This window comes from Mesoplodon bidens, assembly GCF_964165515.1.
Source record: "Mesoplodon bidens genome assembly, chromosome: 5".
Taxonomy (NCBI): domain Eukaryota; kingdom Metazoa; phylum Chordata; class Mammalia; order Artiodactyla; family Ziphiidae; genus Mesoplodon; species Mesoplodon bidens.
Window position 1 is genome coordinate 101,930,907 of NC_138161.1, and position 24,406 is coordinate 101,955,312.

A 24,406-nucleotide genomic window follows, 5' to 3' on the forward strand; every position below is an offset into this window, starting at 1 on the left:
CCCACAACTTCCCAGGATGAGTATATTGACCGAATAAAGTGGACTGAATGCCCAGATTAGGGAGAAATACGGAAGGTTAATCCAAGTCTGCAAGAAATGGTCCTCTGATCACAGCTAAGGGAACTCTATACCTGAACAGCTGGTAATAAGAATAGGACACATGGGGCATGATGTATATGAGACAAACATTAAGAGACAGAAGACAAAAAGCACTCCTTCATCCCTCAAGAATGTTGGGAACCTACTTTGTGCTAGACCCTGGGGATGGAGTGGAAGTGGGACACAGTCCCTTTCCTTAAGGGACCTCCTGCAGGTCAACGCTAGAGGCAGTGATGTCCTGCTAAATGCTTAACAGCGGGATCTCCAGGAAAAGAAGAAGCTCTGATGGTGGCGTTCCACAGTGTAAATATTCCCACTATGGCCAATTTCAAGCTACAAATGTGACATCACTGAAAGCAGAGTTAGGAAGAGATGTGCCAGCAAGCAAGCTGGCCCCAGCATACCACTGAGAAGGCAGTAGATATCTGCATATCTGCAGGGCCTACGGCCAGAACAGAGAAATGTATGGGGAGTGAAAGAAAAGCAGTCAGGGCAAATAGTGCCGTCTATTTTCCCTAGAGAAGAACTAGAGAGAATGTTTTTAGTGTCAATAATCTGATGTGTATCCTGAGGGGAGAAAAGGGAAGAAATTGAGTGGTGTTGATGAGTGATGATAACATTTCAAGAAAGACAGTCTGGTATTATCTACATTAAAAAAAATTTTTTTGGCCTGGCATGTAGCTAAATCTTCCAGAGCAGTGGCTTCCCCTGCATTCAGAGGAGCTGTTTTATAGCATTTTAGGAGCTAATGTCTTGCTGTGGGCAGTTAGATACTAATACACATGTGTTATATGATCATATAAATAGATATAATTTATTGAGTAACTATTATGAACCAGGCACTTCATATATTTTATGTCTCATTCTTACAGCCCTGCAAGGTTGGTATTTGTATCCTCTTTTTTTTTTTTTTTTTACAGATGAGGAAACACGGAGTCAGTGAAACTGAGGAAGGTCCTTGTTTTCCCAGTTTATCCAGGTTTGTGGTGGGCTTCATGAACTTACAGGTTTCCTGCAGAAGATGCAAATGACAAGATCAAGAAGACAATCCAGCTTATAGAGCATGTACCTGAGGCCTGTGAATTTTGTGCTTTGTTACCTATGAGACTACTTTCGGCATATTCTAGATATAAGGGATTGGATTCTTCATTTTAAGGAGGACACTGGAAAAAAATGGGGTCTATCAAGAGAAGAGTGGTCAGGAGAGTCAGGAGTCTGTACATCAAGCTGTATAGGAACTGCGGACGTCGGCAAAGATCACTAGGAGATGACATGGAAGATAGATTTCAGCCCTATGAAGGGCAGTGGTGTGGAGGAGCAGAAAGGCATGTTCTGTGAGCCCCCAGATGGTGGAAATAGGCCCAAAGATGGGGAATTCAGTCATGCATCCCACAAACACTTACTGAGCCTCTATTTTCTTCCAAGCATTGTGCTGAGGGCTGACAAGGGAAGGATATGGCGATGAAAGGGACATACATCCTTGTTCAACATCGTGAAGAACTTTCTGAAAGTCAGAGCCTTCTTACAATGGAACAGGCTTCTGGAAAAGTAGTGAGCTTCCTACCCTTGGAGTATTCAGGAAAAGGCTGGATGTGTACTTATCAGAATGTGCCAGAATGAATCTTTTTGTTGAGCGGCACATGGGACCAGATCCCCTTCCAGTTCAGAGATTCGGAGTCTTCATTCACTCTTGCTTTGGCAGGCTAAAGTGCTGTGCTGAAAAAGTGTCATCATGGTCCCCCTCCTACCGCCCGTGTCCATCTAGCTGCATGCTCCGCGTTCTCTGACAGTGAGTGGTGGCGGGCCAGTTAGACTGGAAAGTGGCTGCCATCTGTGACAGGGATGATGGCATTCTGGCGGGTTTGTGTGGGCTCCAGGAATGCAGCATTGAAGCCATGTACACACAACCTGCTTAAGAACATCCCATGGGCAGAAAATGTTTTCTTCCTCTTCATCCCTCCTCTGTTGCTGTGCCAGGCGGGCACAATGGTGCCTTTGAGAGGGGCAGCTGGAAGGGGGTGTTGGCAGGGAGGCTGGAAGTAGAACATTGCAGCTGAGGGGGAACCAAATTCATTTCCAGGAGCAAGCCTGCCCTGGATGCCAGTTTCCAAAACAAAACTGCTGTTTCTCAGAGCTCACGGTGGTGGGTTGCCTCAGAGTTGGACAGAGGGCAAAGCCGTTTCCTATCCGCTGCTCCATCCTCCCCAAGTTAGAAAAAATCCTGGTTGTGTTGAGGCATTCTTGCTCTGGATGCAGATTCATGGGCTTTGCTGTCTGTCTGGGGAGCTCAGACCAACTCGGGGTGGATGGGGCTTTCTGAAGGGTCAGACTTGCCTGCAGACAGAGCGGGGCTGATGGCCATAGGGGCAGGTAGGCTTCTTGGCCACCAGAGAGGGCTCAGGATGGAGACCCTTCCTTCTGCCTTTCAGAGTCACTTCTTCTGACCCCCTAGCAGCCCTGCACCCTTGCTGCCATATGGGCTCGGCCCACTCACTGTCTTCATTCTCCTGGGTGGGAAAGAGGTGGGAGAACTCTGGCATTTCCTGTCCTGGGTTCACAGTTGTCCCAGACCCTCGGCTACTTTCAAAGTTCTCAGCAACAGCTCAGAGATGGGCGTGGGAGGTCTCCCCACTCACCTCACAGTTAGGAAAAGCCTGAGTACCGGACTGCAAGCTCAGCCGTCTCCCACTCTGTGTTGCAGTTGGAGCAAGGTGGGTCCCTTTTACTTTGGCGGCTTCCAACAAAAAGGTATCACTTGAGTCTGGTCAAGTAGTAATTTCTGTTAGTGTTCACACGAATTATGGGATTTTTTTACCCTTGGGTTCAAATTGTACAATCAATAACTAGAGAGCAGTTACTTCATTTCAGGTACTGGGGAGACAGGATGAATAAGATAGACGCCTTGCTTCAGACAGCCGACTGCCTAAGAGATATGCCAAGTCCTGAATGGGAGCCCCGCCACCAACTCAGCTAACACATACATTAGGGGGAAAGCAGAGGTGTAATGCAGAAACCAGCTCCTACCGGGAGGGCTGTGGCATTGTGGGAGCATGTGAGCTTTCATCTGATCTGATCTTGCAGTACTTACCTTTAGGAGACTCAATTTCCTCGAGTAAATAATACACACTATGCAGAGCTGTTATGAGGATTAAACAAGACAGTGTACCAAAGTGCTAGGACAGAGCATGTTGCAAGGTGAGTGCTCAGGAAGTGTCTGCTGTTGTTATTAACTTGTGGATGCCAATGGACTTGAGATATAATGTGTATGTGCACACATTATTTAACCGCTCCTTTGTTAGATTATATGCCCTTCCTGAAAGAGTCAATTCTTCTCCTTTCTTAATTCCTCTTCTATAGAATACTAGGATCAGCAAGTTTACGACCTCACTAAGATAGATAACCAAAGACCTATCCACTATAGCCAATGAACATATTTGTATGTAATATTCTCTGTCTGTTTCATAACCCAGTTATAGAAGCAGAAAAGGATTGGAATAGTTCTCATCCAAGGTCCCTGAATCTCCTGAGTGTAGAGATGAAGACCATGAATTCTTTTCAATACTCTAAAAAGTCTAAGAGAAATAATACATTTCCCACTGACAGGGCCTCACAGGTCATTATTATTTAAAAGATGCATTTGTTTGGTGGACATAGCCTGGGGAAAGTTATTCTTTCACTAAGGGACCTTGGTGGGTAGAAAAGTTAAGCTCATTGGGGCAGAGGTTAGCCAAGAGATCGCCCAGGAATCTGTGTGGAGGTGCCTTCTAGCCCAACATGCTGAGTCATGTGACCCCAGCCTCAGTCTCCTGAGACCTCCTCGGGCCTCATCTATCCACTGTGCTGCATATACCCCCGCCTGCTTTGTGAAAATGTAGGCATGAGAATTCATCCCTAGAAATTATTCCAAAGTCCTTGGGAGACACAAAGCATATGTAGCCAGGAGTCTGAAGACAAAGAAAATCAAAGCAATTCACAAAGAACAAAGGAAATGGAAAAGAACATGAAAATAAAAGCATAAGGATGAATGGAGGCTTGAAGTGAAATACAGGGTATGCATGTGTAGGGAATAAAAAGGAGGGTCGTTTAAGAGAGAAAAAGTTACGTGTCAGAAACTGTAAGCAAACAATGGGATTTTTAAAGAGGAACTGACAGAAATAATTTCTTCGTAGTAGGCTGAAAGATTTTAAGGATCAGTGAAGGAAACTTGTAGTCAGTGCGTGGCTGAAAGAGGTAGAGAGATGGAAAGGATGGAGCTGTGTTTAAAAATGGATAAAGATTTAGGAAATCAAAGAATCACAGAGGTCCTCCAAAGGCCTGCTTTTAAAGATACAATGGCTAATATTATTACAGGATTGAAATAAGGTCAACATTAGAACAGCACTGATCCCTGATTGCTGAGACTGTGGGTTACTTTTCCTTTTCGCCTCTCTATGATTTAAAATGTTCTACCATGGACTTGGATTACTTTTATAATCAAGAAGAGAATTTAGCACACGTGGTAGGAGGGAGCGGGAAGAAACTGAGGCTGGGGTATTTGGAGCAGTGAGAACTGTAGGATGGGCAAGGAGAAATCTGAAGAGCAACAGCTGCCTTGGGTGGCCTCACAGTGAGGATGCTGCTGGGAACATGGAGCCCCTGCACTTGATGGAGGAAGTGAATGGACTCCAGAGACGGGAGAGGATGTCCTCTAAGGCCCATTCCAGTCTTTGACTCCAGGGTTTGATGCATGATCAGGTTGCCACCTTTTGTTTTCTAAGAACTCAAAATCCCCTGCAATGCTCTTCTCAACTTTCCCTTCCCCATGAAAACATTTTCGTTTCACCTCCCCTGGAATCACTGTGGCTGTGTTGAGGGGCTGAGCATTTGGCTAGTTCCCACCTTCATTACTCCAACCTCTGAAAGGCTCTACCTGCCCAAGCTGAGAAGGTGTATATGATGCCAGAAGAGGCCCAGGTGCTTGAAGTTCTCTTCCCTCTAATTGAGGAGTGTGCAAAATTGCCAGTGGATACCAAGGCAGCCATGGGTCCTTTCCTGCCACTTACTGGCTGGGTGAACTTGGCCAAGCTACTGAACCTGTAAAGTCCTTGATTTCGCTCTTCTGAAAAATAATGACACTTGACTGGATTGGAGTAGCTAAAGATATCTGCTCAATCTTAAAGTAATCTGATTCATTATTTACTCAGCTTCTTTACATGCACATGGCTGTGCTAAATATTAGTTTTAGAATTTAGGATTCTCATAGTCAGGACCCATCTCATGATATGGCTTCAAGATCCCTAGAACTGTGCCCAGCACATTCCCTTTTGTAAAAATCACATTTAAAAAATTAAGATGAAATTCACCTGACACAAAAGTAACCATTTTAAAATATATGATTCAGGGCTTCCCTGGTGGCGCAGTGGTTGTGAGTCCGCCTGCCGATGCAGGGGACACGGGTTCGTGTCCCGGTCCGGGAAGATCCCACGTGCCGCGGAGCGGCTGGGCCCGTGAGCCATGGTCGCTGAGCCTGTGTGTCCGGAGCCTGTGCTCCGCAACGGGAGAGGCCACAGCAGTGAGAGGCCCGCATACCGAAAAAAGAAAAAATATATATATATATGATTCAGTGACCTTTAGTACTTTCACTCACGCGATCTTTTTGAAGTGTTAGAATAACACAGCCTTTGGGGTCGGTTCCGTTTTGTTTTAATAAAACAGTGCTGCACTGCACCTCCATGCTCATCCCCTTGTGAACTCACGTACAGGAAACTCTCCAGGTCTAGGACGTGAAGAACCTGCCGGGTCATTTGGCCTACAGGTGCATTTTCAGTTCAGCATTTGCTGTCAAACTGCTCTCCAGAGTGGTTTACCACTGCTGTCTGTGCCCCGGCAGTGTCTGAGATTTCCCATTTCTGCTCCTCCTCCCATCGTGGGGTGCGATATTCCCTATCGTGGTGTGGGAGCCTCACAGCACAGAGCAGGTAAAAGAAATGAACCAGCTCCAGCAATGTCACCACGGAGGGATCTCAAGAACTAATGGTGAGTGAAAAAGGCAAGCTGCAGAGCACAAAAGGGTTGTGGGAACTCGACTCCATCCAGAAAATTTTATTCCTTTGGTTACAAAGATACTTGAAGGAAATACAACAAAATATTGACAAACACCAATTCTAAGTGAGGGGGAAATGGGAGGGTTTGATCTAAAAAGTTCTCAAAACCTTGTTGTATTAAAACAGATCCTCAATTAAAAGGGGGCAATTGATGTGCAGAGATTCCCAAAATATACTGGGGAACAGATTTTTTTGAAGCAGCTTCCACATTTGGACTCACTTTTCCCCATGCAGAGGTTCATATTAGTGGAGCTGGCTAGGCTTCCCTTGTGAACATTGTTTAAAAGTAGATACAATATCAAGGAATTTTGGAAGTTCTTATTTTTAACCAGTAAAATGAAAATTTTCCACAGCTTGTAATAAAATAAGTGCTCAAGCAGAAGCCTGCCTCTTTTGCTCCATGTAACTACAGCTCAAAACCTGTGCAAGGCTATTCTGGGCCTGGGGTGCAGGAGGTGACTCACTGTGTCCCTCCCTCACCCTTCCCCCACCCGTTTATTCAGGTAAAATCAGATTAGAATAAACATCAAAGGTGGCTTTGGAAGGGAAGGGAAGTCAGAGACTTTGAGACCAGGGCTGATGACAACCATGTGGGTAACATGCTGGCTTCTTAATTAAAGGGAACCGCAATTTATGAGCACCCATTACCCAGGAACGGCACTAACTCTCACAGCTTCCTTTGTGTGCCCGTGGAAGAAACATTTAGAGCATGCATTCACAATATATATTTTTTTGCTCTCTTTTTCATAAATGTAAAAGTCTCATGCCTGCTTTTAATGTTATCTGAAATGTTAAAATAAATACAAGTATGTGACTACGAGCAGATCAAGCATACCTCATACCTGTGAGAATCTCTGCTCTACAATAAAGTGCCAGTACTGCCCTGAAACTCCCGAGTTTGGGGCAAATCTGGATTTGAAGCCTGACCTGACCACTCAGAGGCTGTGGACCTCAGGTGAGCTTCTTGCTTTCTCTTAGCTTCTATCCCCATCTCTGGAAAGGTGATATGATACCTGCTACTTGGGGCTGCTTTGTAGATTCTGTGAGGCACTTAGCACCACTGCCAATTAACTTAAAAAAATAACAAACCTGAAAACGTTAATCCGAATAATAGCCTTGGGAAGTAGGCTAACCCCTTTCTTCCCATTTTATAGATGAGAAACTGAGGCCCAGACAACACACTTCCGCTGAGGAGGGCTAATGCTTGTCCAGGCCAAGCCCCTTTCACCCGGACCAAGTGTCTGCAGGTGAACAGTAGATCTGCAGTCACCTTCTCCCCAGCCTTAGTCTTTGACCCCAAAATAGTGTCCAGGGTGATTGCTCAAGTGGCTCCTCAAGGCCCCAGCATCCAGTTTCCTTAGCACTAGTTAAGTAAGTATTATATTAACCAGCTCTTGTATGTTCTGTCAACTGGGCTGTAAGCTTTATTTCAGAGAAGGGACCAAGTCTCCTAGGCCTCAGTAGGCCACAAGCCTCTGAAAAACAGGCTGTATTCCTTGTGAGAGACTTTCAATGGAGACCTTCCCTGCATAAGCTCATTTTAGCTTTAAGTTTCACCATCCAAGTTTTACCAGGTGACACACAGACACGAAACTAGAAATAGACTTTTCTATCTGTTCCCCTGAACCCCTTACCTTTGTGCCCTTTCTCAAGTCACTGAACCTCTCAGCCTCAGGTTCCTCACCCATAAAGTGAGGACATTGATATCTTCCCTGCATGTTCTGTGGATCAAAATAAAATGAGATGCTGTGTGGGAAAACCTTTGGTAAACTTTAAGGCAGTTTCCCTCTCTGACTCTCCTCCTGTCCAGCCTGAGCCCCCTCCTTCCTCAAATGAGCAGTAGGACTGTGCCCTCTGTCCTCTGAAAGCATTTCTCAGCAGACCTGCCCAGGTGCCTCAGCTGAGAGGGGACCAAGTGGTCTCACATTCAGTAAAGGAGGAAGGAACAGTGCGTCCATGCTGAAAAATTAGCCGTATTTCTAGCGCTTGTTAGGTCCATCTCTATTTATTGTGTTCTAAGCTAAACTCCTTCCAGGATGCCTAAAATCTCCTGTCTTACAAGTTTCCAGCAATGAAATCTTGGTCAAGTTACTTAATGTATCTGAGCCTCAGTTTCCTCATTTAACAAAATGTGATAATACTTGCCTCACTGGGTTATTGTATCAAATGAGGACACATTACAGTAGGCAGTCAGAGCCTGTGATTTTGTTCCCCCTCTTCCCTTGTTGCTTTTCTCTCGCTTCTGTTTATCTTTCTAAACCTCCGTGCCTCAGCTTGCTTTCTGTGACGAGGGGATAAGAATACCTGGCCTACTTAGCTCACTGCTTGTTGTGTGACTCTGGAATAAAGGCTGTGGTAGGGCTTTGGAAACGATGACATGTAGTATAAATACCTGTGTGGGGTTATTCCCGGGATCTCTGGCCTTGAACTGATGAGTGTGCTGGTCCTCCCAGGCCTGGGCTGTTGTGTGCAGTGGCCACATGCAGAAGGTCACCTAACATACCTTCTCTTACTGCTCTTCCTGAGGCCCCTGATGCTCTCACATCTACCTGTGGTGCCCTGTAGCCTCCTAACACCTGTCACTCACACGCCTCCCACTTCTGTCTCTTTCGCCTCCTCTGGATCACAAGACCCAGGACTGTCCACCCACTGCTCCCTGGATACAAAATGACGCCTGCCCCAAATCCTCTGGGCTGTCAGAAGCTGCCTGTCATATGAGCCCCCCCATCCTTAGCGTCCTGAATAAATACTAAAAAGACATTATGGGGAGCTAAGGAAAATAAGACGTGCTCCCAAAGCCCCCAACGACCCACAGTGTGAAAACTCTCGCCCCCCGCAGAGGCCACCAGCCCCCTCTGCGGTTGAATAAGAGCCGCTGAGTATTGGACTCAGAGGGGGCCAGGGTGCTGCCGGCTGGGAGCTGGGAGGGCGGGCCCCACCGAGGCAGGGGAGCTGAGCTGCTCTATTCTGGGCACCGTTTCAAGGCCAGCTGCAGGGAGAACAAGCAGTCGCTGTGTGTCTGCAGCTGGCAGTGGTTAGGCCAGGGCTGTCCCTCACTTGGGGTGTATTTAAAGACCCCCCAGCAGATGATCATGCCAACAGCAAAAATGCACACATAGCTCCAGCCACGTTCAGTCTCCAGCCCAGCCTCTCCTCCTTCCCTGCAGCTCCCTGGCCGTGGATTTACGTATCCATAGAGGACAGCGGGCACAGCGGCTCATCAGCCTTTCCCCGGTGGAGGTGGTACCACCCGGGGACATGTGCCCCCCACTCCTGGGCCTCTCTGCCCTCTGACTGAGCTGGCTAAAAGTTCAGGGGATTAGCTGGGGCGGCGCCTCCCACCCTGGGGTTGGTAACCCGGCAACCACTGGGGAGAGGCAGGCAGATGAGTCGAAGAGAAGCACAGAATCTCTGGCTTTGTGTTTTGTTTGTGAAAACTCCCTGTGAGCGCAGGCTCCCTTCTGCAGGGAGTGGCAGGGCTTTCCCACACTGCTTCAGGCGAAGTTGTCCTCCCCCAAGAGACGCCCGGGCCCCCCTTGACTGCTACTGCAGGCTTAGGGACAAAGCCCATGGGCCGGGAGGAGCCCATCCCGGCCGAACTCTCTGACGGCCTTTCACTTATTCTTCTCAAGTGAAAAGAAGACTACAGGCCTGAATCCCATGGGAAGGGGTTGGGGGGATGCAGGTTGGTAAACTGAGAACTATGGGCAAGGGACCCGATGGGCCTGAGGTCCCGCAGAGCAGAGACAGCAGGTGGGCAGAGAAGTTTGGGCTTTCAGGTGGCCAGAGACCAAGCAGACCTTTTCATAGACGTGACAAGACCTCACGAGAGCAGCCAGGCAGATGCGGGGTGAGAGGTGGGAAGTGGGCAGCTTATCCGCCGGGAAGGGAAGCTGACAAGCTAAGTGTCTGAGGCAGGCTGCTCCAAGTGCCTGCAGAGTGAGGAAAACACGAGTGCACCAGTGGGGTCAGCTGTGTAATTTGAGGGGCCTGGTTCAAAATGCAAATACAGGGCCCTTTGCTAAAAAATCATCAAGAATTTCAAGACAGTGTCAGAAGAGCATTAAACCAAGGGTCCTTCTGAGCGACTGTGCAGGTTGCACACCCATGAAGCCGGCCTTGGGTGCCTGTGAGTCAGCTCCTTGAAAGCAGCGGCGGGCGAGCCGGAGGATGTCTAGCTACCTCCGGCCTCAACCCCAGACCCCTCAGCCCTGTGGCCATCAGTTCCCAGACTTTTACCAGGCTTGGGACATTGCCTCTACCCTCACAGCAGCTCCTCTCCCTGCGTGGGCAGCACCTGTCTTCACCTCTCGGAAAAGGGGAAATTTCAAGGCCACAGTGGGGAGAGGGCTGAGGGCCAGAAGGGACTGTGGCCCTGAGTCCGCTGGGCCTCTAGGTCTCAGAGCCCCAGGACTCCCTGGACGGGCCGAGAAAGGCAGGCCCCGTGACTGGAGCGTCCTGGGAGTGAGGCCGTGGATGTGTTGGGAACAGGATGGATGTACAATGGACTACACTTGGGATCACCTCTTGAGGACGCTACAGGACATGTCCTGAGGGTGTGTAACAGTCCAAGAGCAGAACCAAGGTCCAGCAAGCCTTGGGAACTCACCTCCAACTCTATGTGGTCGTGGAGTTTCTTGCAGGTGGCCGCGAAGGTCTCTGAGGTGCCGAATTCAAAGTACCAGAGCTTGTTCTTCATCCTGGACCATGAAGCAGAAAGATGACTCAGTGTTTGAAATGGTCGTGTACAACAGCTCTGCTGTCGGTGTCCCCAGTCTTATGTTTTCAGCACTTGTTAATCGGATCAGGGATGGAAAATTTTTAACCAACCGTTCTTGCTATGAACTTAGAGAAAAACCCATTTATTTCTTAGACATCATGGCTACTCTGGGTGAACTGCCAACAGATCTGTGAACTTCCTGGTCAGAGAAGGAGAAAGGCCTGCTTTGCCTCCGTTTCTGGATCAAGGGAGGAGTTCCATGAAAGTCAACCAGAGGCGGCAAGGGACTGCATGCTCTGGTCACTGTCCTTTCTACTACTAACGCAGAGGAACTTCAATAGTTGGGGTACAAAGGGACGATCAGACAGCCCTTTGAGACTTGAGGGATGTACACTCTCAGGACAGAGGGGGAACAGCCCAACATTAAACCAGCTAAAATGTGTGCTACTTTGCCTGTGCTTTGATTGGGAGAAGCAGAGTGGAGAGAATGGACACAGATTTGCAGGCAAGGTGGAAAGAGAAGAAAAAAAGTGTGTTGTTTGCTAGCAATAGTTCCCCCCCACCCCCGTCTTTCTCAACTGTGTTTGCTTAGGCTATGACAATCCTTGTTCTATTTGCTTCAAAGTAAGAGCTCACTATTTTGAACTTTAAAATTTTTCAACATTTTCCTTATTGGGGAAAAAAAAACCACAATGGGGTTCCCACGCAGCTGGGAACTTTGCGATGTCAGATGGTGTGTCCCGGCACTTGGTCGTTTTGATCAGATGGTCTCACCAGGAAGTGTTTCTGAAGATATTCCATTCCTTCCATGCCAACTGTCATCCCCTTATCAGGGGCTGGCTAAGGGAAGGGACACTGTCCAGTTTATAAGCTGGCAGATTCTGCTGAGGAAGGATGAAAACAATCACATTCTTTTTGGCACACTCTTCAGGAGAGAGGATGCCGCTTTGCGTGTTGCGGATCCTCCATCCTCAGATCTGTGGACTAAGAGGAAAGGAGCGTTCTTCAAAGGGAAGCAGGCTCTTATTTCTTCCTAGTATTCCTTAGGTCGTACTGTTTAGAATAACAGACAAAACTTTTCTCTCTACATTTCTGAGTCCACCCAGAACTTGAAGATGAGACTGTGTCCTCCCATTGCGTGAAGATTTCTAAGACCTAGTTCTAAGACCTAGCTGGGAAGATTTCTGACTCTTGGTATGCAGGAGAAGAAATGACAAATGATGAAGGAAATAAGAATAAGCAAGATTTATGGAGTTATGCTCATGAAGAAAGTTAGAAGGACTGGGTGTGCTTTAAGTAGACCAGTGCTTCTCAACCAGCGTGCTGCGGCACAGGTACGCCTGAGATACCAATCTCCTCAGCCTTCAGGGTGGCCAGGCTGGGGTCTGGGGCAGGCTGAGCACCACCCTCCCCATGCCACAGCTGGCATTCTCTTCTGTGTGACAGAAATGCCAAACAAATGCTTTTGTTTTCTACACCTGCCATGATATGCGTAGGAAACACTGCTCTGATCGCTAGTTCTCTGTATGCACAGTAACGTGAATACAAACTACCTGGGGATTTCATTGAAATGCAAATTCTGATTCAGTCATTCAGGATTTGGGCATAAGAATTCCTTGTTTTCTAATAAGCTGCTAATGCTGGTCCAGGGGGTCACACTTGGAGCTGTGAGGATCTGGAGACTACATTTGTGGTTCTGAGACATTAGTATTCATAAGAATTACTTGGTGAATGTGATTAAAATGCTAGTTCCTGGGGTCCAATTTGTAGAGATTCTGTGTGATAGCTGTGGGATGGGGCCCAGGAATACGCATTTTTATGAGTGCCCAGGTGATCATTATGCAGGTGGTCAGCTGTCAGGACTTTGAGAAACATTGCTCCAGATCCCAGTGAAATGACACCCAAGGAAGAGGACAGACCAATTAACCCTGAAAGAGAGGATTCCTCAGGGAGGACAGAATGAGGGTCAGTGCCTCTCAATAGACGGTGATGGCAAAAGACCCGGTAAAAGGAAAAACACAGACTGTCATAAATGTCAAGGTTGAGGATGCCTCTCCAGCAGTGACAGCGCCTCTGCAGCCAGGAGACCCGCATTATGATTCCATTTTCAAATATCACTGCTGGTCTGAATCATGACGTTTGAAAGTTACTGCCAGGAGATTTAGAGTTTTAATAAAAATTTCCAGAAGCCACAAGCTATTTTTGCCCAGAAGTGGCTCTTCTGATGATCTAATAAGGTTAAGAGGTCACGGTTAGGTCAGTAGCACAGAATGACTGAGAGGATCAAACAGACTGCTCTTCCATTGCTGGTTAAGTGTCCGCTGCTGGCTGTGAAACCTAAGCCTCAGTTTCCTGATCTGTAAAGTGGAGATAATAAAAAGATCCGCTTCAAGGGGTAGCTGAGAAGATTAAATGGGATGACTGCAAAGCACTTCCCATAATGCTTGCTGCATGATAAACTCACCAAGACTGTCAGCTACTTACTTATCAGTTATAATTTCAATGTCTTTTGAGTTGGCATGTTTGGATAACATAATAAGGTTAAATGACAGATCAGGTTGGGTAGCCGTAGACATTATACATTCAAATTTTTCTGGGACAGAAAAATATGTGATCATATTTGTCAGATCATGTGTCTTGACTTTTGGTTAAAAATACATGTTCCCGACATGTCTAATCTAATAGATTTTTTCCAGAGTCACAGACCACACCCTAATCCTTGGTTAATTATCTTGACTGGTCACATGATTGTCCAAAGATGTGATGTTGACTGCAAATATGCTTTTGAGAAAGTGCACCTTTGGTGTGAGACAAAGTAGTTATCGATTCAAGAAATATTTGTTGAGCCAGGGCTAGATAGGGTGTCCTAGGTGCAATGAAGAACAAAACACAGCACTCCATGGGCCAGACACCTGGGAAGGGCAGCCAAGGAAACAGATCATAGGGTCGTGTGCTAAGCACTGGGACCACCTAGGACGAGGGACGTCCAATTCTTAGTGGGACCACCACTCATCCTAGGTGGATGATGAGTTCCGAAGGATGTGGAAAGGAATAGGGAAGGTGGAGGAAGAACATTCTAGGCAGAGGAAAAAGCCCAAGCAATGGCACGGGGCAAGAGAGAGCACAGACCTGCTAGAGGGGATCTGGAACTCAAGGAGGGGTGGATTGGCCAGATAAGGCTGGAAGGGCAGATAGGAGCAAGATTATAAAGGCTGGGATGCCATGTTTAGGTGTTTGAGTTTTATCTTAAAGTCTATAGTGTGTCATGGACCATCCTTAATTGGGGGTGGTGATAGGGGGTGGCAGTAGTGACTGAACAGACTTGTGCTTTTTAAAGATCACTCTGTCCCAAGTCTGGAGAGTGGACTGCAAGGGGTGGGTACAGACTGGAGGCCTGGAGAATGGTTTTTAGGTGGTGTAGAAACTCAGGAGAAACCCAGGAGAGAATTGGGAAGGACCTGAACAAAGGTAGTGATAGTAGAGCTCAGGAGAAGAGAAGGGATTCACAAGCTAAAATATAGGAGGTGGAATTGACAGGGCTGGTTTGTTGTAAGGAGTGAGTAAGAAACAACAGTCAAAGTGACACCCAAGTTTTTGTCTTAGATGGCTGATGGATGGCAGGTGTTGTTCACTGAGAGAGTGGCACAGGAGATCAATTCTCCAGTGGCAGTCCTCTTTGTAATTGAAGGACAGCACTTTTGTGTTGTGGCTCATCTGTCCATCTATCCATCCATCCACCCACCCACACATTCCTTCATCCATCCATTCACCCATCCATACATCATCTATTGAGCCATACTATGGAACAGGCACTGCATAAAGGCCTGGAGATAAGTGATGAGTAAGACAGGCAAGATCTCTGCCTCACAGAGTTTACATACTTTTAATAGCTTCCCCAAGATGCTAACCTCTGCCCCACAGGGAACTATGTGTTCAAAATCTGACAGCTTTTGGGACTTCCCTGGCGGTCCAGTGGTTAAGACTCTGCGCTCCCAATGCAGGGGGCATGGGTTCGATCCCTGGTCGGGGAGCTAAGATCCCCGCATGCCGCATGGCGCGGCCAAAAAAAAAAAACAAAGACAAAATCTGACAGCTTTTATTTCTCCTCTTTTAACTCGGGCACATTTTAGTTAGAAGTAAATACATTCTATTCCTATGGTTCTTTGGTTTTGCACTCTGCTAAACATTTCACGTATACTATCACTTTCGATTCCCTGAAGAGCCCTATGAAGTAGGTACTATTACAACAAGTCAGGGAAGACTTGGGGAAGAAGTAGGTTGCCTAAGGTTGCAAAGCATATAAGTGCAGAGGGGGCACCCAACCCTGACTGTCGGACCCCAGAGCCTGTGCTTTGCTCCCCTGCCACAGTATCTTCTCATGCTTTTGCATGTTGTGTGGTGTGGTGTTGTGTGTTCCTATTACACTGCCTAGGCTGCCCTGGTTGTCCTTCACGAGGCTGTGAAATGGATGCAGGTGTGGGCCTGGGGTGTTAGTGGCTGCATCGTGCACTAGGAAATGCTGTCTGATGAAGAGTGTGTGTCGCCCCCCGCCCCCTCCCCCAGGTCCCAGTGGCCAGGGAGGTTCTAGAGGAGTTTCGATTGGATTTGTCACAGGAACCTCCTGGTCTTGAATCTACACAGTCTCAGAAAGTCAGGGAGACCAGAATTGATCCCTAGAAAAGCCAGATGCTCCCAGGACACCCTGCACCTTTCATTCTCTCTGCTCACCCAGGAATGAGGCAGAGGCAGTGCCCTCGCACCATCTCCTACACAGAGTGAAACAGGGAAAGCTGGGAGACAAATGTAAATTGTTCCTTGGGTACCTCCAACTTCAGCTTCAACGCCGGCCAATTTTGGCCACTCGTAACAAGAGAGGGTAGTGTGGCCTAATGCAAAGACCCCATGATGGAATTGAGGAGCCCTGCCTTAAAATTCTGACTCTGCCCTTTATGGGTTGTATAACTTTGAGCTTTCTTTTTTTACTTTTCTGAGCCTCCTTACTCATAAAATGGGTAAATACCTAACTCACAGAATGTTCTAAATACTGAATGAGACATGTAAAATCATCTAGAACAGCTCTTGGTCTATAGGCCCTAATCCCCTATACATATTAAAAGTTTGTTGATTGAATGTCATCGATGGCCTGTCAATAATCAAAGTACTATCTTCCTCATGAAGGTCACACATCTTGTTTCTCAGAAAAATTGCTGCTAGCCTTATATTAGATAACATAGAGGGGGATTACTTTGGTTGCCTCTGTCCTGCCCACCAAAATGGTTGAAAGTACAAAGGCTGGGGCCATGGGGGTAGGGGCAGAAGAAGGAAGAGACTCCTCTTGGGATAAAGGTTGATCAGGTGGAGACGGCCCCCAGGACCCTGCATGACTGAGGCCCACTAATGGTGGGCCCTCAGGTGGAGGTTGCCTTCAGGCCAAGTGACACAGAGAAGACAAGACAGACCCTCTCTATGTATATGTTGGGAGGTTGTCGCCAAGGACTTCACTGGCAGGTCTATGTGAGGCCGGGTTCCCTAAAGGTTTCTCAGCTACTCTGAAAACAGGAAGGAAGGCAAGCTCCCAGCCTACTGTCATTGCGTACCGAGACACCAGGGAGTAGTAATCTGGATTCTTTGGTTCTGTCTACACTGGCAGATTTGTATAGCATATAATCAACGGGTTATTTGTTGATCTGGAAGTAGAGAAAGCCTCTCATCAGGGAGGCTTTGGGCTTTTGGTTTTGCACTCTGATAAATATTTTACATATATTATCTCTTTCCATTCTTGGAAGAATCCTATGAGTAGGTGCTCTTGATACAAGTAAGAAATTCACAGGTTGAAGCAAATTCACCTCTGCCTCATCTTCTCTTTTCCCTTTCCCCTTTTCCCTCTACCAGCACCAGCACCTTTCCAAAGCCTTTGGTAAAAGCCAACAGGCATGAGATACCCTATAATTTGACAAAGCCCCCATTCTTCCTGCTAAGTAGACAGCCTGACTGCCAGCGTTCCTCTTGTCTTTTTTTTTTTTTTTTTTTTTCCTGCGGTACGCGGGCCTCTCACTGTTGCGGCCTCTCCCGTTGCGGAGCACGGGCTCCAGACGCACAGGCTCAGCAGCCATGGCTCACGGGCCCAGCCGCTCCGCGGCATGTGGGATCTTCCCGGACTGGGGCACGAACCCGTGTCCCCTGCATCAGCAGGCGGACTGTCAACCACTGCGCCACCAGGGAAGCCCACCTGTTGTCTTTTGAAGATGTCTCCCCCGCCACTTTACCCTTAGCCCTTGCTGGAGGTTTGCTGCTGCTGCATGGGGCACTGGTTTTTGTCTGTTTCCTTTTCAGTTGTACAGGAACATGGCATTTGGAATCCGTGAGGCTAGGGTTCGTGCCTCGCTCTGTCACTTCTTGGTTAGACAAGTTACTTCAGTTCTTTGACCCTTCATTTCTTCTTCTACAAAATGGGAATATTATTTTCTACGCAGCAGAGTTGTGAAGCTCACGTGGCAAATGCAAAGCACCAAGCAGGTGTTTAACACATGGGAAGTGCTCCCTCACTGTTCTATCTTGTTGCTAGGAGACACACTCACTGGGAGACTCGTTCCCCAAAGGCTGCAGGGGTAGAGACAGGAGCAGTGTGCGGGTCTATCCCAGGCAGCCAATATTTTTTGAAGAAAATAAAACTAACAATGTTTTAATGACTTCTGGACTGCTTTTTCTGCGTCCCTCTTCCTGAGTTTTTTTTGGCCCACCATTTCTTTCCTTCTCATAATCACCTTTCAGCTGAAGATGACTAATCCTTAACCAGTTGTCCTGAGGCTGGTTTCCAGGTCCACGAAACTCCTAGGTTCACTGTCAGGCTCTAAACTACCCCCGTGAACCTGTTCTTGAGGCAGAAGCCCCTTGTCTGAGCTCCAAGGGACTCTCAGTCACATGGAGGAGCAGCAAACAGCAGTAGTGACACCATGGGTTGATTCTATTTCTGGGCTTTCTTAATTTCCCCCTGCTTTCTAAGAAAATAATATTGATTATTAGTTGAATCTTTTCATTTGAGAGACGAGGGGAAAATGAGACGAATTAAAAATGTTCTTTTATATTTGTCAGCAATTTAGGGCTGGATTCAGTCACCATCCTGACAGCCTATGAATAGCCTGTCTTCAAGGACGTCCACAAGAAAAACCAAGCTAGCTGCTGGGCATTTTCACCAGCAAAGGCAATGAGCTTCTGGTGGCCCTTTCCTGATAATCTAGGAAGTTTTAAGGGCAGGAGACTTTTGAAGTCATCAAAACATGAAAACATTTCTTTGGACGTAGAAGGCTACAAAGAAGACACTAGAGCTATTTCTAGAAATAGGAGCCCTTGAAGTGAAGGTATTCCTCTTTGTGGTCTGGACTTTGATAATCAGGTTCCCTGAGTGGGTCGTGACTCGAACAGTCAGTTAGGCCTCTCTCAGCCCAGTGAAGCAGACGCTGCCCACGTGATCGTGCTCTTGTGTTGTGTTGAGGGAGCCGAATGATATGGGGGCCATGCTGGGCCAGTGGGCAGGAGACTCCCCTCCAGGCCCAGTTCTCATACACACTAGAATGTGATACCACAAGAGTTACTTGGGGACTCCCAGACTCAGTTTCCTCATCCTACAATGAAGGGCTCGGAACGATGGATTTCTGAGGTTTCTCCAAGCTTTGTGAACAACTTGAGATAAGAGGATACAGGGCAGGGTCAGAGGGTCCACGTGCACCACAACCAGTGCCGTGTAGAAGTGTGGGCCCAAGTATTGCCAGGGCTGCCATTTTTTACAGAGATGCCAGAAATGTGTTTTTATGTAAAATCTCCTGATTATTAAAGTTGGCAACCAGTTCAACTCTTTAAAAGAACACTGTATAGGCCAAAAACCACACATCCAGGGAGAACTATGCCTAGCCAACAGGCTACTTCAGTACACTAGATATACATTTTCATAAGGTTCATCTCAACTAAAAAACAAAAACAAATGATCTCACTTAATACCATGAGTTTGCTGGGTTACTGGTGGTGGTATTGCTATGACTACTAAAGATAGTAGACTGGTGCCAGGTTATTAAGGAAAATAGTAATCTAGCACAACCAGACAGGTATGATAGCAACACAGGAAGGGCAAATGCAACTTGAGCTGAATGACGACTGTTAGTAATAATACCGAGACTACTTTATCTGTTAACATTTTACATTATTTGAATCCCAAGTGCTTTTGAACGTTTAGTAATTGTGTTAACTAAAGTTTAGATCAAAGGTTTCGGGCTTCCCTGGTGGCGCAGTGGTTGAGAGTCTGCCTGCTGACGCAGGGGACACGGGTTCGTGCCCCGGTCCGGGAAGATCCCACATGCCGCGGAGCGGCTGGGCCCGTGAGCCATGGCCGCTGAGCCTGCGCGTCCGGAGCCTGTGCTCCGCGACGGGAGAGGCCACAACAGTGAGAGGCCCGCGTACCGCAAAAACAAACAAACAAACAAATAAAAAACAAAACAAAGGTTTCAAAAAGAAAAATAAAAGCCAAGGTAGGTAGGCTTAGTTCTAAGGCCAGGATGTCCAGTCCTATAAGGGACCAGTGGCTGTCACCTCACAGGTGCTGCAGAGGTCATCTGTGCTACCTGCACACCCAGATGCCCTGGCCCATCAGAGAGCTTCTCACCGCACCGAATCCACCCTGCATGCTGTCCCCTGCTCTCACTGTTCACTGGAATGGCACTTGGTGACCTGCAGGCACAGAGCTGTGGATGGCAGGGGCTCTTCCAAAGAGGAGGTGGTGACCCCTTTGGTACAAGGGAAAGTGAGCCCCCAGCAGTCAGGAAGCAGGCTTTATAAATAGCTGTTTCTGTTCTCTGAGTGTGACTCTTGTGCCCGCTGTTCCTGCCAAAAGATTTGTCTTGGCTCAGCTCAAGGGGCGAGGTATTCCCTGGCTTTTTTCCATACTAGGGACAAGACTGGTGTTCATGGCGCTCAGAAAAGTCTAGGGTGGTGAATGGACGGGAGGACTGGAGACCAGAGTCCAGGAGGGGGTGGGCAGAGGTATGGGGAACAGGAAAGAGGGGAGAGCTCAAGAAGGGTCTAAAGAAAATGAAAAGACCAAGAAAGGAGGGAGAAACCCACCTAGCATGTATTTTATAGTATATAGATCGAATCCTCTTAATAACCTATGAAGACACTTCTGAAGTCATTTTCATGTGTGAAAAGTTACCTGCAAAATCACAGATGACAGAGTCTTTGCACTTAAGGGAACTTTGGGGTCCAGGGATTCCCAGCCAGGAGATCACAGGTTCCAAGGAATATTCCAAAGTATGGAAGGAGTCCATGAGTTGCTGTCAACATTTTGTAGTATGTAATAGTACTTGGGCATTTACTCATAACAAAGACTGCACAGACTAACTAGTGGGTTAAAGTGTTTTGTGATGTCAAATGGAACAAAATCAATTACGTCAGTTACTCTTGGCAACCAGAGGAACTGATTGAATGGCAAATGGATATTGTTGATTCATAAAGATGGAATCTTTATGGCTTTATGGCTTTATGTCAGCTTTATGGCTGACAGAAATCTTATTCAGTATGGCACCCATGGTGGGGGCCTGGTGGTGAAGAATAAATAAAAATAGTGCACTAGTGGATAGTATCTGGGCGCATGCGGAACCGTCACTCCATACCAGCTCCGGATGGTGCTTCCTTTGTAAACCGTAGCAGCCTTCCCAGGGTACAGATGAGGAAACTGAGGCCAGTCCTCGAGGATGCAGTGGCTGGAATTCGAACCCCAGCTCCCAGCTTCCCATCCTTATCCCTTACGTTTCCACTCCCCCCGCCCCTCCTCTGGCTATGCCCCAAAGGCATCTGAGAGAAGTGGAAAGGTCAGCCAAAGCCACAAGAGCTGGTGACTGCAAAGCCGCGGGACATTCTCATGCCTGCCTGTGGGCTGGCTTTGATCACATCTACTGCTCAGGCCACGGGAAGGCCACAAGCTCCAGCTCGAGGTTGGCCGGCTCGTTGCTCAGGACCCCGCGGTACTTTTCCCCACAGAGTGTGCAGTCTGGGTCTCTCTATTGGTCTCTAGTCTCCACTCTTGCCCCAAAGTAACAAAGGGCCAAACCCACTGGCCTCATCCAGAGCAGCCTCTCTACCCCTTCAAGGGTAATTCTAAGCTGCAGAGAACCTGCTCCCTCTGAGCGGTGACCCTTCCCTTGCACACAAGACAGTTTGTTTCCGTGGACTAGGGACAAAGTCTCCTTTGGTCGGTGCTCCCGAATTCTGCCCGGCACCCGACAGTATCTCCTGCTAAGGGCAGGACTCCAGCACGAAGCCAGCCAAAGTCTGAAACCGGATCCTCCCCCAGTGCAGCACCCGGGGACACACGTGTGTGCAGGCACACACCCAGGCCCAAACAGGGAGGCTTCTTTCAGGCTCTCCATCCACGGGTACCGAGCACACTCAGGGCCTCTGATGCTCTGAGGCCCCGGGGTCTCTCCGAAGCCCGACTTGAGAACCGCCACAGTGATGGGAATGCCACCACATGGTCCTGCCACTTTGGGGGTGACCCTCAGGAGAGACAGCTGGTGAGGCAGCTAGGGTTTTCCTCCCCTGAGGGCCTGAGTGTCTAGAGTGTCTTGCAGTCAGTATCCGTCCTTGCCAAGAGAAAACAGCTACCTTCCCCCATCCAAAAACGTAAAAATAAAAATAAAATAAAAATCTCACCGAGTTTGGCTGTTTTTAGCAATCCTTTCTCCCTTTGAAGATTTATTTGTGGAATGAAAATCCCCTTCAGGCCTATTTGGCTGAGGCTACGGGGCTCTGAATAAGCTCGATCGCACAGTTCTCAGACAGCAAACTCGAATACGGGGACCAAAAGCTATCCTGCTCCCGGAGGGAAAGGGGCAGAGGCAGATGGGTGTGGGGTCTCTAAGGTTCTGGAACGACTGCTTAGCTGTTGTACAGCTTTTTGATTCCGAGCTACGTTTTGCCAGCACGCACACATCCATCAGCCCAGGAAGCTGGTATCCGAAGGCAGGAGGGGACGGTTAGGGCCGAGTGGGGAGGATGGCTGATTAGAACATAGCCCTGAACACCTGGAGAAGGTATAGGCTGAGGAAGCCCTCAGAAGCTCTTGCTGAGGAAGGCCACTTCCTGGGTCCTGACCAACCAAGGTTAGCAACTGAGGAACTGTCTGGGGGAGCAGGAGGCAAGCCCCCAAAGCAGGTCCACACCCTCACCCTACCGTAATTCACCTACCAGCATTCCCAGGGAGGCCCCGAGACAGACGGCAGAGCTTCCCCTCCCTCTCCATGCCCTCCACTCCAGCTCACCCCCAGCTGTTGGGAATCCCTCAGTCCCCACTTATCCAGTGTCTTATTTTGTGCTGGACCTGCACTAGCTGCTTTAGGAACCAAAGGGTCCCCTCACGTGGTCCTCATACCTGTCTTCTGTGGTGGGTGCTATGTGGTTATTTTGCAGGTGCGTCTGAAGCTGCTGCTTCTTGGCAAATGTGCAGCTGGCCTCGAGTGGTATTGTGGTGTCTGAGGGGTGCTGGCTGAATATCTCTCCCTCCCACGACCGGTCTTTCTGAGCTTGAGGCGCTGCCCCACTTGTGATAGGTCAGGTTACAAAAGTTCCATGCTTAAGCCAGTTGTTTGTCACTCGGAGCACACTTTCCCATAGAAACAATGTTATGTTGAGATTGGGTTCTCAGAGTAACTACCAAAGGCAATTAGCCTGTTAGGTATCCAATGTCTAGTTTTGGAGACAGCTTGGTAGAGCTGAAAAAGCCCTGGTTAGAAGCCAGAAAGGCCTGGGTTCCAGCCCCAGGTCAGTCACTTACTTGCTATGTGGCCTTGGGCAACTCATTTAGTCTCTTTTCCTTAGTTTCTTCATCTTTGAATTGGGATGATATTCCCTACCTTGCAGGGGTTGTTGGGAATATTAGTTGAGAATATATACATGGGTCCTCTGACATACACTCAAATAATGAAGCAACAGAACTCCACTGCCACGTATAAAACTGGCTTTGTGGCCTCATGGATGCTGAGTCCCAACGTGAAATACAAACGGCATGTCTTTCCTGCTGAATTTGGATTGGAGCATATTTGCTTTCCTCAACTTCCTGGAAAAGAAACATGGGGACTCTTCCACCCTAAAATCCCTGGTGGCCACCCTGAAGTCTGGGCTGGAGTTCTGATTAGACTGGGACTGGAGGTGCCAGAGGGAAGTAAGAAGCAGAAGGGGTAGGAAGGGGAGGAAAGGGCACGACTGAAGTATGCATCGTATTTCTTCCTTTGGCTTTCATAAAACTGCATGATGATCTGGTTACTTTCTCCGAAGTTTCCTGTGCCTTCCACACCATGAGCCAGTTGGATGCTTCCTGGTCAGAATTAAATACAAAGTAAGGCAGTTCCCTCCTTGCTCCCTCTACCTTTTAAATCATGAAATTGTTAGCAAGGCAAGTCAACAATTCATTTGATGGGGCAGATACCTGAATAAATACCCTCTTCCCACCTTTATTCCATCTTCTTCCTGTGCTGCTTTGAAAAAATCTTAAATAGGAAAGCACCAGCCAGAGCCTCCCTCTGCCTGAGAAGACTGCAGTATACACCGCCAGCAAAACCCTTTCATTTTTGCCCTTTTGAAAATCTCATCCGTATGCTCTCGGCTTTGCTTCCACTCTGACGTTTGTGACTTCTTCTACTTATGTACACACTCCTAACGCCTATTTCAGTGACTGTGATCATGTGAACTTGTCACCCTGACCTACCTAGCATGGCATTCTGAACCCAGGCCTTTCTGTGTGTTCTACCCACCACATCTCTGCTGTCTCGGAGGTTATGCTTGTCTCTCCTGTCCACTTTGCCCCCTCACTGTGCAGTTGGCAAACGTGTCCCCACTGTGGATGTGACCCCACTGCCAGTCCCTCAGAGAACTGCTTAGCACCCCCTTTGCCAGGCCTCTTATTTCTAGCTCACACCTGCTGCCCCTCTGTGGGTTGTGATTTTAGAGTTTCATTTGAGCATTCTACTTTATCCCCTTTAAATCTCATTTTAAAGCTCTCCTGTTTGGTCTTCAAGTCTCCGGCCAAAAATATTTTTCTTGGTTTATGTGACAAGCTCCCAATTCCTTGCCAAGGGGCCTGTCATTCCAGCATCCAAATCCATGGTCCAGAGGAATAGGCGTTCTCAGCTCAGTTACAGAGCAGCTCGTGTTCCCCATACACGCATGCCTGTTTCTTCTAAAATCTTGACTAATGGCTGAGGAAGAGACTAGAGCATCACCTCTGCCCCATGTCCCTTAGTTTCCTACCCAAGATACCAGTCACCAGAGATACTAACCAGGATTCCTCTGGATGAGTGACTTGTTCCCACAGCCATGGCCAGAAGGGAGAAACAGTCTATGGGTTATTTGAGCATGTTTACTCCTTTTTGTCTTTAATGCAGGGGTTTTCACCAACGTGAATTCAGCAAAATATTGGTCTCACAAGATGCTCTGGGGTATGGGGATTCTGTGGTCAACTAAA

General features: G+C 47.8%; 1 protein-coding gene across 5 annotated transcripts in view; it reads right to left on the reverse strand.

The window, feature by feature from the left end:
• The window catches only part of DGKG (diacylglycerol kinase gamma), a 153,786-nt gene that overhangs the window by 41,140 nt on the left and 88,240 nt on the right, over positions 1-24,406 (reverse strand). For all 5 annotated transcript variants that reach the window (XM_081235259.1, XM_081235256.1, XM_081235258.1 and 2 more), the window contains one exon: positions 10,792-10,882. In XM_081235259.1, the coding sequence (XP_081091385.1) occupies positions 10,792-10,882 (91 nt within the window). The remainder of the gene's footprint in view (positions 1-10,791; positions 10,883-24,406) is intronic.